General features: G+C 40.7%; 1 protein-coding gene across 1 annotated transcript in view; it reads left to right on the top strand.

The window, feature by feature from the left end:
* Window positions 1–13,482, top strand: part of LOC132152448 (5-hydroxytryptamine receptor 2A-like) — a 29,293-nt gene extending 15,811 nt beyond the window's left edge. The window contains exons 2-3 of the mRNA XM_059561207.1: window positions 7,622–7,822; window positions 11,974–13,482. Coding sequence (XP_059417190.1) covers window positions 7,622–7,822; window positions 11,974–12,779 — 1,007 coding nt within the window. The 3' untranslated portion in view covers window positions 12,780–13,482. The remainder of the gene's footprint in view (window positions 1–7,621; window positions 7,823–11,973) is intronic.
* The last annotated feature ends 1,931 nt before the right edge of the window (window positions 13,483–15,413 follow it).

The raw sequence follows: 15,413 nt of genomic DNA, 5'->3' as shown, positions 1-15,413 counted from the left end.
GTGGCAAAGCTGTTGGATGAGAACGGCCTCAAAGTTCCGACCCTGGTCTGAATGAATACGACTCGGAACACCGAGTCGACAAAACCATTCAGATACCAGAACCTGTGCCACCGTTTCAGCCCGCTGATCTCTGGTAGCCACCCCCCACGTGTATTTAGAAAATACATCCGTCATGACCATAATGTTCTCTATGCCAGACCGGGAGGGTTCCAGAACTGTAAAATCGATGGCCAGGACTTCGTTTGGCCGGGAAGCCAACAGGTGTCCCATAAAACTACTGTGTGCTGAGGGGAGGCCCTTTGCATGCTGGCACCTCTCACAATGCTGGCACCAACGGGCAATCTCAGAGGCCATATCCGGCCAATAACACCGTTGTCGAACCAGCTGGGTAGTCCGTTCCACACCCTGGTGCCCATGCTGCTGATGTAAATGCATCAGAAACTTGTCCTTCATAGCCATTGGCAATATGACCTGCAAGGATTCTTCCCCACCGTCTGAGCGTCTCACCCGACGATACATTACCCCATCCTGCTCCACCAAGCGGTCCCATTGCCGAAGCATGGTGACCACTGGTTTTACTAACTGCCTGCGTTCCCCCGATGTCGGGGGCGCTTGCCGTCGCCAGAACCGTAAAAGTTCTCCAATATGGGGGTCAGCCCTCTGACTGGAACGCATATCTCCCAGAGATGGGCCTGGGAACACTGTTACCTGGCTCACCTGGGCCACCGGTCCTGCCTGGGGTGCTTGAGCTATCTCTTCTGGGATAGCCAGCCCCGGAACTAGACTTTGAATGTCCTCCCTAGTGGGTGGATTCTGTCTAGACAAAGCATCTGCATTCCTATTGCAGCGACCCGACCTATACCTGATCTCAAAATCGAAAACAGCCAACTGGGCTGCCCAGCGCTGTTCGGTGGCCCCCAGCTTGGCTGTAAGAACGTAGCTGAGAGGGTTGTTGTCGGTGAATACCACACATCTATGGCCTAACAGGTACTCCCTAAATTTCTCCGCCATGGCCCACTTGAGCGCCAGAAACTCCAGCTTCATAGAGCTATAATTGTCCATATGGCGCTCAGTGGGCCGAAGCCCACGACTAGCATATGCTATCGGTCGTACCTTCCCTCCCTGCTCCTGGGACAATACTGCCCCCAAACCCCCATAGCTGGCATCAACCTCCAGGACGAAAGGCAAGGAGAAATCGGCATAGGCCAGCACCGGGGCCATAGACAGTCGCTGCTTCAACTCCTCAAAGCTCCGTTGACACTGTATAGACCAGGCATCGGCAAAGTCCTGCTCTGAACACCTCCGACGTTTTGGATTTGTCAGCCTTGCTACTAGCCCATGTAACGGGGCAGCTACTTTTGCAAACCCCTCCACGAACCGACGGTAGTAACTGGCAAATCCCAGGAAGGAACGCACCTCACCTGCAGTAGTGGGACAACGCCACTGGGTCACTGCCTCAATCTTACTTGGGTCTGTAGCGACCCCTTCAGACGAGACCACGTGACCCAAATACTTTACCTTCCTCTGGAAGAATGAACATTTTCCCAATTTAGCTTTTAATCCCTCCCTCTGCAGACGATTCAGGACCACCTCCATTCGAGAGAGATGTTGATCTACTGAGGCCGAAAACACAACTATATCATCGAGGTACAAAAGGAGAGACTGTCCCTGTTGATCACCAAACAGTCTTTGCATCAAACGCTGGAAGGTGCTAGGAGCGTTACACAGCCCAAAGGGCATCCTGTTCCATTCAAACAAGCCAAATGGAGTACAGAAGGCCGTTTTGTATCTATCCCCCTCCGTAACAGGCACCTGGTTGTACCCACTGGCGAGGTCCATGGTAGAAAACCATTGGGCACCCGTCAGTGAGTCCAAGGTCTCCTCGATACGAGGTAACGGAAAAGCATCCTTCCTGGTGCTCGCATTCAGACGGCGGTAGTCTACGCACAAGCGCAGACTACCATCCTTCTTTCTCACGAGCACGATAGGTGATGCATAGGGACTACTACTCTCCCTAATTATTTGTGCCTCAAGAAGCTGGTTTATGTGTGCTTTCACTACCTCATACTCGGACGGAGGTATCCGCCGATGTCGCTGCCTAATGGGAGTATGATCTACAAGGGGTATGTCATGAGAAATGAGACCTGTGCACCCAAGATCCCCCTCATAGGTGGAAAACACAGACTCATAATTCAACAGCAAGGCCCGAACTTTCGCCTGGTCTGCCATTGGCAGTACAGACAGATCAAGGGAATCAATCTGATCCCGCACCGGAGTAACTCGGGCCGCCTGTACGCTTGCTGACACTGCCACTGGCTGAACTTCGCTAATCTCAGAAGGCAAACTCACCACATCCACATATCTTAACGCACCAATAGTAACTCGTGGATACAGAACGATATCCGTTGTACCGACATTTACTACCGGTATATATACTGTTCCTCGGACCACTCTCACCAAAGCAGGGGATGCTAACAAACCTGCTGGGAGACCTACCTCTGGAGGTTCAAATAAGACTGTCCCATTGGAATACTGGGTTGAACAGGTAGCAGCTACTAGCTTTAATGTCCCCCCGGGAATACGATTCACCTGGCGACCTCGTACCCTGACTTGACCCCTGACAGTTATGACAGGCTTAATGTCTGCCTGATGACAGTGTTGCAGTGCCTGTGAAATAAATGAAGGAGCCTGTGACACAGCCGGTAGCTCGAAGAGAGCAGAGCCATGCTGGCCAAAGAGCTCCTGGTAGCAACGGCCCAAAACATTCATCCCCAAGACCCCAGGGACTCGGCCGGCCAAACCACCAGGAGGGTCCCGGACCACCAAAACCCCACACCCCGAGAGCGACCGACCACAAAGTTCGATATCTAACTCCAGGTACCCTATATATGGAATCGACAAACCGTTCGCTGCTCGCAATTGCAACCACTGGCATGAAAGGAGTCGTTCTGGTCCCCAAGGTTTAAAATAAGTAGTAAAACAACTTTCTGTGACAGTCGTCACCATAGAGCCAGTGTCCACTAGACAAGACACAGGAACCCCTCCCATGTGGACGACGAGCTGCGGACAAGACGACACCAGACGAGCAAGTGAGTCTGGGCTAATCAGGTGACTTGAGCCCCTCCCTTCCCCGACCGAGCGGTGGCTCAACCGCTCGGTGGGTATTAGTTTTCCGGCGGCTGGCCGGATGGAGCTGGTCCCCCTCCCCGGGGTGGACCTGCCGGCATGGTAGGCTGAAACCGGGCAGCTCTACGCTCCCCCTCGCACTCCCTTGCGAAATGTCCCGGTTGATTACACCGCCTACAAATGATATGACTGAATCGCTGTACTCCACCCCCCTGTTGAGTTCTCTGAATGTGGGCTAAACTTTGAGTAAGTTGATTTAATTGTTGTTGTTGCATTTTCATCATCTCCTTTAATTCACGCAACTCAGATGACCCCCCTGGAATATTACCGCCAGGCTGCGACTGTCCATGCACCCCATATTGTATACAGTGTGCCGTTGGAACAGAATAGCTACGTCCCCTTGCGCCCCCGGGGGTCCCCTCTCGCTCCCAACGAATTGCCTCACTACGCACTTCAAGCAACGTACTATCGGGGCTACGTCGAACTAACTGTTTTAACTCACGTCTAAGTGTATTATCGCTAACATTTTCAACGAACTGATCTCGTAATAAGGCCCCAGTATTGGGCATTTCATGTGGCGCCTGTTCCTTAACCTTCTCCCATAAGCTCATCAGGGCCAGGGAGAATTCCACAAGGGTCTCCCCTTCCTGCTGTCGCCTAGAGAAAAACAGTTCCTGTAACGCTACATATGATCGCGTACAACCATACAATTCGCGCAATGCTGCGATGATTTGGTCTGGATCTCGCCGCTCTACCCCCGAACGATAACGAAGCTCTTCACGTGCCTCGCCCTCCAAATGATCGATCAAAAAGAAGGCTTGGTCAACAGTAGCCATATGACGTGCCCTCATACAAGCGCGTGCCTCCTCTAACCATTCATTAATATCAATGCCGGTCCTACCATTAAATTTTGGGCACTTATGATCCCTCGGAATAAACACAAATCGCTCGAGTGGGCCAATATCAGGAAGTGAAGAACTACCTGCTGAAGTCGGTGCCGCAATAGATGGATTACTAGCTGAAGCATTAGGGGCTGGGAGCACTGCTGATGTCCCCTGGCGCAACTGCTCATTATCAGTCCGCAGCTGGGCCACCAATGCCCGCAGCTCCTGCAATTCTTCCTCCATACCACCGGGTTACCTGAATGGGCTGGGACTAAATCCCCCCAAAAAATAATGGCTACACCACCCGAGCACTACTGGCCGCACAGGGTCGCCGTTGTCCTATTCCTGTTCAACAAAGTAAAATGAAACAAAACAACAACACAAAATGAATATATAATTCACATCTCTGTCCCACACCAATGCTAATCCTGCCGACTACGCCACATAATGATATTTTCTCACAGTTTATCTCCTGTGCTGCTGCATGCATTTATCAAACCACAAACTGAATTTTAGCTGAAGCCCAAACTGATTTTCTTCTGCAGAGAAATGCACAGCATCTGTTTTTGATCATTTAATTCAAATGTATGGAAGCAACATGTTCTCTGAAAGAACACAGTAAACACAACACACACAGGGAAACTAAAATAATACTGTGCTGAGGTAAAAATCCAATAGCAAACCTGAGGGAATTCCCGATGAGGAATGATGTTTCTTAAACTCTGGTGTGAGATTGTGTGATCTTTGTTTTGGTGATTGATGGTCTTTGTCATATTTTTGCACACAAGCTCTGCACAGTCATCCATCCACATATGACCATTCTTCTCTTCACTTCCTCTCTGCATGTAACCAATTTCCTACAGCTCCTCCTCCTGTTATGCTCTCAACCATTTCTTTTTCTATATTTTTCTACCTCATTTCCACTTCCCTTGAAAGACTATTTTCAAAGTGGCGCCTTATTTGTGTTGGCTCTTTTGGCTTAGCCTTTGTGCTTCATTTCAATCTTTTTTCAGTAAAAAAAGAAGAAAAAAAATCTAGTGAAAGAGCTCCTTTCACAAGAAAGTACCTGGCAATAACTGAAAATTCCTGTAAATGTATTATTAATTGAGCATTTCTCCCCTTCAAAGTTTGTGTCTGTGTGTGTTCTGTACAAAATGGCAGGATGTGTTAAGGCTGAAATTTACAGTTTCACTGATGAGTCTTTGGTGGATGATCATTTTCTGCCTGACTGCCCAGAGTGTAGTAAGCTAATGCTATTACACTCACAAAACTGAACAAACTTTTCACTAGTAGCTTCAGTGTGCTTGGATGGATAGACAGACAGGCTGACACTGTGGGTATACAGACAGACAGATAGATATAGACAATCAAATAAATCAATGCATATATAAATTAGAGAAGATGGTGTATCATTCCCTCTACTTGTAAACTGTGCAGTGCTTTTTGGATGGGTTGTATTTTGAGAATGTCTGCTCTCATGTCAACACAACATGTACAGTGTGTGTTGTGGTGCACTCATGAACATATGAAGAGTTTGGTTCCAAAACGCAATATATCCATTTTGATTAATTAGATTAAAAATATGTTTTCTTTAACAAGAAAGTGGCAAGATGAAAACCACTATAATCTGTTTCAAATTTTTAGGTTATAATAAAATTAAAAATTTAAATCCAGGTTTTGATTTTCAAAGATTTATTATAAAATTGTATTATTTTTTCCCAAAATGCAATTAATCCATGATACTTTTTTTCTTTCTCAAAATGCAGTAAATCAATTAAATCAATATGAATGTTTTTTTTCATATTGAAACTGATGAAAATACACAACATAGTAAGTTGATCCACATATGACAGCCTCTAAACTTGGTACTAATACTAATCTTATTAAAAAAACACATTCATCAGTCAACGCTTCCAAAATGAATTCCGCGGGTCATCTTGTTAATGCTATAAATTAATTACAGCAATAAAATAAAATTTCATCATGAACAAGAACAATATCACAGTCACAATAGACACAGAAATTCCAAAATGACATTTCCCTTACATTCAACTTCCAAAAGTGCATTCATCTTTGATTCGCTCTGATTGGTTGTTACAGTTTACAGTGTATGGAACAAAGCATTCTTGTCACTTCATAAAATTGCTGTTTTGACACTGGAGTCACATACTTTAATGATGTCTTTATACCTTTCTGGACCCTGAAAGTGGTAGTTGCATAGGCTGTCAATTGAGAAACAGAAAGCACTCGAGTTTCATAAAAAATTATCTTCATTTGTGTTCCAAAGGCGAATAAGGGTATGTGGGTGAGTAACTGATGACAGAATTAACTTTTTTTGGTTAACTTTCCATTTAAAGAATATTGTGTTCGCTTATTAGAAAATGGCATCATCACTGCAACATTTCCTTTGACTATTGACTGTAAGTCTATAGCAATTATTATTAATGACAGCCCTGCCCTGCCCTGTATTCTTTTTTTTTTTTGCAACGTATTTAAAAATGTTTTGAATTTGGTGCAACACAAATATATGAGTACCTGCTCATGCTTTCTTTTGAGTTTGTGTATCAGATGAAACCATGCAAGTCACTAACAGACACGCAGAGCATGCAGACTTTTTAACTACATTCACTGACTTTTGCAAATTTTATTACATAAACAGAAACATTACATTTAATTTGCAGTAATGCCCTTTTTTTGCACTGTGTCTGGTATTAAAATCAGTGCGACACTTTGCAAAAGGCAGGGACATTGTCGAAATGGTTTTGAGATATGTAATTAAATTCTTCAATCCAGCTGTTGTTAAACTTACATGTATATTTTGCACCACATGAGTCTTCTCCTCCTATTTCTACCAATAATGCTTGAATAAACTTCTCGCATCTACTACCTGCACAGATATTAACAGCACAACTGGGTTGTAGGTTGCCAGGTTGAGATCCCAAATGGGTAAAAAAAAAATTATGATGTGTCGATTGTGTAAGTAAGATGTGTTTCATACAAGATCTGGCAACTGGACATCCTTGAAATAATATTTTGATGTGATTATTCATATAACAAGGTTTGGACCATTTAAATTATGGGAGTTTACCAGGAGAAATAACAAAAGGGGATGGGGTAGGATATGGATGTGAAAGACTCCAGGCAATAACAAGAGTGTTGACAGGTATGATGGATGGATAGAAAGAGTACTACACTCTTACAACAATACCACACAAGAACTGTTTTTTTTCCTCACTGATAGATAGATAGATATATAGATAGATAGATAGATAGATAGATAGATAGATAGATAGATAGATAGATAGATAGATAGATAGATAGATAGATAGATAGATAGATAGATAGATGTAGTGTTGTAGAAAATAAACTGCTTTTCATTAGGGTGTCAACTGAAAACCCTGTCAGTGATCATTAAGCTCTTTTGCTGTTCTCAAGAGCTCATCACACTCATGCCTTCCAGTAAAATCACTTAGTTGAGCTAAGTAGACAAAGCCCATTAAATTATCTCACAGGGTCAATTAGCATGTTAAAGGAAAGTCAATATTTCAAAGCCTTTTGTTGTCAGTTTTATTCCTCGGGCCTGATTCTCTGAATGTCTGTGTCTTCTTCAGGTTACTCCTGGCCCCTCCCTGCATCACTGTGTCCCATGTGGATCTATCTGGATGTTCTCTTTTCCACCGCCTCCATCATGCATCTGTGCGCTATTTCCCTGGACCGTTATGTGGCCATCCGTAACCCCATCCGACACAATCGGTCAAACTCACGCTCCCGTGCCTGGGCCAAGATCACGGCCGTCTGGACCATCTCAGCAGGTACACCTGAAGCCATCAAGATGCACACATGACACTGTGCTGTAGTGTGATGTGAAGCCATTATTTTGAGACTGTTGTAAACAGGATGACATTCTGTCTTGATGAGTCATGACTCTGATCTAATGTATATACATAATAACAGTATTAACCACTGACTCTGCTTTCAGAAAATCCTAGAAAATATTCCTTATTTGTTTTAATATGACCTTGGCTGTTTAGACCTGCTACTATAACAAAAAGCATTCCAAAGAGGGTCTTTAAACCTTTATTTTTATGTGTACTTAAATTGCTTTTGGGACTAGAGAAATCAGTGGCTAATAAACCTCCTAATAAACCTATTTTGTCATTCACTAGAGGAGAGGCTATTGTACACATAAGTGGCGGAGAGAGTTGGGTATCAGTAAATGATAAGTAAAATTGGAGCAATATTCAGTTATTTTATAGATTGGAGCTGAAAGGCAACAATGAGACCTGCAGTAGATGTCTGCAGCTTCATCAGTATCCTGCTGATCATATCTATGGAGAACCACAAGGAAGAAATAACTGAGAAGAGAAAAAAATAGCATAATGGAAAGCTAAAAAGTAATGAATTTTACAGGCCCGGGTCATTGAATGCTGAAGTCATGAATATTTCCTGCATGCACAGTGTTATTTCCACCATATCTCAAATCATGTTTGTTTAATGGCATACTCTGGTGGAAATAACATTTTAAACATTTGTGAAATAAAATTGCTCAATCTTTCTCGGAAATTACTCTTCATAAAAATATTCTTCTGTGATATTTACTGAAATGTCACATTTAATCTTGAGCATGCTCTTCACTAACGATCTTGTTGCTTTGTTAAACAAGTATACTCAATTTTGATAAAAGTAAAATAAAAACAAACAAACATTTTATTTACTTTTGAAAGTATAATCATCTAAAGTAAAATAAATAAATAAATAAATAAAAAATTAAAAGCAATAAAAAATAACAAAGGCATTGAAAAATTGTTTCCAAGATATTTTTCGTGTGACCTTCATATAAAAGAAGAAAAATAAATCTATTAGTTTTAATAAATAAATAATCAACCTGTAATTTAAGTGTGTGTTCACAGTGTGTGTGTTTGTTCACTACTCACTGCTGTGTGTGCACTTGGATGGGTTAAATACAGAGCACAAATTCCAAGTTTGGGACACCATACTTAGCCACACGTCATGTCATGTGAATGCCACAATGCCATTTACATCACAGTAATGCAAAAAGAAAAACAAAACAGTCTAATAAAATACATTTATAATGCAAAGAAATATAACTTAAGTCAATAGAGATCGATCTAGAACTAAAATATCTGCACTATAAAGTGGTAAACTGTGCAGGGAACACTTTTGGATCCAGCGTCAGCTCCCAGTACTACAGTGAGCTTCAGAGTGGTCAAAGAGCTGAGAGCTAGTGCTGCTTTAAAGTGAAGAAGACTTTCTGATGGCAATTATGTGTTGTTTGGGGATCAAAGTACTGTAGATCTGCTAACATTTCAGAGATTAGGGCTTTCTGAGCATGATTCAGATGCTTTTTAAAAGACAGCAAGTCTGGTTGTTGAGACAAAAAAGTGGTTTTGTAATTATCAGTTGAAAAGCCTCTTAGCACCAAGATAGTAAACATATAGAATGAGTTTTTGTACTGGATTATTATTTGTTCCCCTCCCTCTTGATGCTTAAAAGCTTTCAGTCTGTTTTAAGGCAAGACACTTCAGACAAAACCATTGTTTTTTCAAGCACTGGTCAATTTTAAAGATTTCAGGCAGTTATGCTTCCATACCATATATGTCAACAGCATAAAACAAGTATTTTCATCCTGGGTTAATTCAATGTTCAGATTCCCGTTTTGGAAATATATGCAAATTAGTGCTAATTTAATACAATTATGCATTATCTACATCTTTAAAAATAACATTTCAGAAAAATTGTAATGCGTATCAGTTGTCTTAATGTACTGTGATTAACCGACTAAGAATTATGGTGAGATTTGTCCAAATCTGTACCCTTTCTTAAATGCCAGACAGCACCTAATGTCTATAACTGAGATGATTATGAACAAATCCATTGTGAAGATGCGGCCCTTAGAGGTTGAGAGCTGTCAGTGTATTTGAGCAAAGCACTGTAAAATCTTACATTATAATGCTGCTTTTCAAACTTTAAACTCTGTTTACTCTGATGCCAAAGTGATGCAAAAGGAGGTTGAGGTGAGCAAGATAAAGTAACCCCACTTAGTTTTGAAGGAAAAACCTTACTGATATATATTTTTAATCTCACCATCTTCCTCTCAGAATTTGACACACGGCGACACCCATTTTTTTTTACAGTCTGTGGTTCTTATCATAGTCATCCAAGGCCTGCAGTTATCTGTAGATGCAGAGCTAATGCCATCACCCCCATTACCAGCTCGGTTTCCCCCCAACAAACCCCAGAGATCAGTCACGATTTGCAGAGATTTACTGTTGCCATGGAGATCTTTTATCACCATGCCAGTTTCACTGAAAGTTTGTCCTTGAGTGATACAAGATTTCCATTTGCAAGATGCTAGTGGAAATGAGAAGTATATCATATACAACATTATACAGGCTGAACTGAATGCTAATGGTCGTAAATAGCTGTGTTATTGGGGTTATGCCTCTAAAGAAAAAAAGTCCCATCAATTACTGTGAAGTAACCCAAAGGCATGTGACAAAGACGGATATTTTTGCTGCCTAAGCATAAGCAATGTGTCTAAGTAAGTGGACTAATATGAACCTGTCCTCGAACAAGAGATCCATCAATCACAGCGATCCCATTGAGCTGCCCAGCATGTTTTTCACAAATATACGCCACCTGTGCTCTCAGTTTGAAACAGTTTAATGATTTGTAAATAAATGATGGATCAGTGTTTGAAACAATTAAAGGAAAGTGTTTACACATGATAACGAGCCAGGAGCTATTTAAAGAATATCATTATCATTAAAGCAAGATGTGATTTCAGACAGAATGTGTGCTCTTGAACTGATGTTTGTGAACAGCTGTGTGTGTTTCCTTAGAGATGTAAGATGGTTTATAGACTAATACATTTCTTTTCAGCATTAGTCAGCTGCTTAAGTGATATTCCTTTATAAGAGCAAACTTTTTCGAGTCCAAATGAATTGTAGGGCTTGTTATCTTCAAATTGATATGTAACCCACACTTTTCCATCTTTTAAAATAAAAAAAGTCACAGATTAGGATTAAATGCCAAACTTTCAAAATACATTAACAGAATTAAAAACAAACAAATGAATTGCAAGGAGATATGTCATCTATGAAAACATTATTACAGCAATTATATTATTTACTAGGCTGTTAATAAAGGACAATATTGGTAATGATGATGATTGTTAATGACAATAAATCCCATTTGATTGTAGTTTTGTGGTAAAGTTCTTTCTTGTGTTTGATTTTTACAAACAAATCTAAATTACAATGATCTATTTTCATAACTGACATAAAAGTATAACAGAACAAAATAAAAAATGTCAGATTTTCTAAATGCATTGCAGCCATTAAAAATAAAAATGGATGAATTGCATGTTAAAATGTTATCTATGCAAGCAATATTATATATAACAAAATTATAAACCCATATTCTTTATTACTATATGTTATTAAAACAACTGTATTATTTATCTATTAGGGCTGTTAATAAATTTTTATATTGGTTTATTATTATTATTATTATCACAGTGAACCTCATTTTGATTGTGAACAAATTCTCTATTAAGAGGGTCTTCCTTTTCATCATTTACTGATAAAAAAAAAATCACAGACCAGAATGAAACGGTCCAATTTTCTAATTGTATTAACACCATTAAAAAGAGTAATGAATTTGATGTTAATGTGTTATCTATGAAAGCAGTGTTATTTCTAGCACTATATAAACTATTATTTATTTATGTTTGCTTGTACAAATGGACTGTGAAGAGGACATAAATAGAACATGTCATAGACAAACTGCAGGTCACACAACTTTGCTGCTTTTGTGTTTTGTGTGAAATAAGCAACTGTCATCATTTCTTCTCTGTTGTTTGGTTGCTTTGCCACCTTTTCACAATTTCTGCAGACTTAACTAAACTACAAATGCACTTTCTTCCTCTGTCTTTCTGCAGGCATCTCCATGCCTATCCCAGTGCTGGGTCTGCGCGATCACACCAAAGTTTTCAAGGATGGCAGCTGCCTATTGACTGACAACTCTTTTGTGTTGGTTGGGTCCTTTGTGGCCTTCTTTGTACCATTGACCATTATGGTGGTGACCTACTTCCTGACTATCAGCGCTCTGCAGAGTGAGGCCACGCTCTGCCTTGACCAACTGGTGCCCAGGCCCAAATGGAGCACAGGATTCACGCTCAACTTCCTTCCCGGACCCTCATTCTTACCCTCAGAGAAAAAACTATTCTTGCGGCGCTCGTTGAGCCGCGAGGCAGGGCCAGAATCGGGGGTTGTGACGCCACCTTTCGGACGGCATACAGTGCAGTCCATTAGCAATGAGCAAAAAGCCTCCAAAGTTCTGGGCATTGTCTTCTTCCTGTTCGTGGTCATGTGGTGTCCATTTTTCATCACCAACGTTTTAGCGGTGGTTTGCGAGCCAGCAGTATGTGACGCCGATGTGATGAACAGACTGTTGAATGTGTTTGTGTGGGTCGGTTACCTTTCATCCGCTGTTAACCCGCTGGTTTACACGCTCTTCAACAAGACTTACCGCTCTGCCTTCACTAGATACATCCGATGCCAGTTTCATGAGGAGAAGAAACCGTTACAACTTATTCTGGTCAACACCATTCCACCGCTGGCCTATCAGTCCACACACATGCCGCTCACTGGATCAATAGGCAATGGGGATTTCTCTCTGCCCCTTCCCAATAAAAAACACCATCTGTCCAAAAGCAGCAAAAATGAGAGTGTCAGCTGCTTGTAAATTCACTACATGAACTCAGAAAAATGCCAAGTGTAACCCTGGATTTTCTTCTGGGTTTCATGTTTGGCATTCTCTCCGTCTTACCTCTACAGAAATCAGCTCCAATTGGTCTAAAGTACTAGTTTTCAAAGCCCAGCTGCATCTATGGATGAACGGCTTCACAGTAATGACTTTATCACAGGGTACTGGTACATCAAAAGACCTTCGTCTAATCAAGATGTGTCCTGACAATAAATGTCAGTTGAATCACTGGGGTAAATCTTCTCTGGTTATAAAAACTGTATATAAGTGTTAAGTCAGAGTTTCCGTTTCATGTCAAGACTTTGTTTTTTATGTAGCATTTTATATGACAGAGAGTGAAGTCTAAATTCATGGGAGATCAGCAGTGTTTTGTTTCCAGTGTCTGATTTTTGAAAACAGGTGTGGATTAAAGTTGTGATGTGACTAGAGTTTTTATACTGCATCAAACAGTTCGTATAAGCTGATGTTTGTGCTGCTGGTTTGTCATTTTAGCAGACATTTTAGTTCTCTTGAAGGACAAAATACCGTTTTGGTTTTTGGACCAGCACTTTACCTTTAAAAGTATGGAACAAACTGAAGTGTCTATGGTCAAAAAATAAGGACCACTTTTATTTGATTATAAGAAGAGGCATTTTTCAATGATGGCATTTTTCACGACCTAAAAGAACCTTATAGAAGCCTGTTTCCACTTCAGAAGATAATAAATAAATAAATAAATAAATAAATAAAAGTGGTTATTTTGAGATGACTCATATATTTAAGAGAATTTAAGAGAATTATCTTATGATCACCAAGGCTGCATTTATTTGATCAACAAATACAGTATAAAATAGAAATATTATCAAATATTATTACAGTTTAAAGTAACTGTGTCTATTGTAATGTATCTTAAAATGTAATTTATTCCTGTGGTGGCAGAGCTGGACATTACTTTAGCCTTCAGTGTCACATGATCTTTCAGAAATTGTTCTAATATGCGGATTTGGTGATCAAGAAATAATTTTTGTTGTTATCAATGTTAAAACAGTTGAAACGGCATAATATTGCTGTGGAAACCTTGCTTGCTGAATACGTTCCAAAGTTGTTGCAAAATCACCTTTTGAGAAATAGTCACAATTACTTTCTTATTTTACTATGAGGTGGTAATCTGCTTTCATAGAAACCTTCTCAGATATCTCTTTTGAAAAGACTACAATCCCGCTCAGAAAGCATGCTGTTTGACCAGTACTTTCCTGGTGGTAAACATCATAGCTATTTTGGTTGACCAGCTGGACCAGCCCCATAGAGGAAACCAGCATAAACTAGCCTGGCACAGGATGAAAAGTCTAACATGTTCTTTTTAAAAGGGAACTAGGTATCCACTTATCACCTTGTCATTTGGACCTATCAAAAACAATTTCTGAGACATTTTGGAGTTGCACACATTGTTCAGATAGTGGCAGTATTCAAACCCAACACTTACCTTTGTCATATTTGAAGTTCTTTGAAAACATGCTTTTAAGAACACCTGTAAGTTTTTGGTTTTGAAAATGTACCTCTGGATTCAGGGATCCATGGCAACACAGACAGCGATCTCAGGACCGTTCTGGGATTGGCCGAGAGAGCGACGGGTTCAGATCTCAGCAACTTGTGAAAACCTTTCTGATTCTATTTCCAGTGTGTCTGAATTGTCAGCGGTGTTGTTGTTGTTGTCATGGTGACTGTCATAAAATTGTTTGCAGACATTCAATGAGTCATCTCTGTTTCATCTTTCTGAGTGGATAATTATGCCAGGTATATGTATATGCGTAGTATTAGCCACCCTCATTCCAGTATATCAAAGATATATTAAGCAACCTGACAGCTAGAGCTTTAGATAAACATTCGTAACTCAATGTTCCTGAGAACATTGTTTTTCTTGGGTTTTCTGCCAGCCTGTATATATATCAAGTCCGCTGCTTGACCAAAATGTTCATAATTTACCACTGTTATGGGTGGCCATGACAGTAAGAGCATGAAGATACATTAAGCCACACTGCACACAAATAACTCAAAGTGACTGAATGAAAGAATGTAAAGCTGTGCATTTTGGGGGAAGTCATGGCCTTGTAGTTAGAGAGTTTGACTCCTAACACTAAGGTTGTGGGTTCAGGTCTCGGGCCGGCAATACCACGACTGAGGTGTTCTTGAGCAAGGCACCGATAATGAATGTTGCAAGTTCATTTTGTTGTCCTAAAATGCAGGAATTTGCATTTTCATAAAACCATTGTAGATAACCATGACTCGAAAACAAAAATGCTATTCTAAAACCCCAAATGAAAAATCCTGAGAGAACACATTGTAAATTAGCCTTCACCTAGACAGAGTAAAACAAAGTGTACTGTCCTTTCAACATAACTATCCCGTACTTCTGATGGTGAAAACAAAATAGGAAGAGCTGAATATATGCCAGAGATTCCATTAAACGTCACAACATCAAATTGAAGATCACAGACTCTATCATCACTGTTCTACACAAGGTTTTGGACATTCCATTGAGTGGCCAGAAGTGGACACAGAACGTATTTCCATTATGCCGGGTCTCCCCTGAGTCACTAGAAGTCGTCATGAATATGAATGAATAATTTTGTAAAC

The sequence above is a fragment of the Carassius carassius genome, chromosome 11 (assembly GCF_963082965.1).
Source record: "Carassius carassius chromosome 11, fCarCar2.1, whole genome shotgun sequence".
NCBI classification, from domain to species: Eukaryota; Metazoa; Chordata; class Actinopteri; order Cypriniformes; family Cyprinidae; genus Carassius; species Carassius carassius.
Note: the sequence above shows the minus strand (reverse complement) of the source record. Positions and strands in the feature narration are given on the sequence as shown.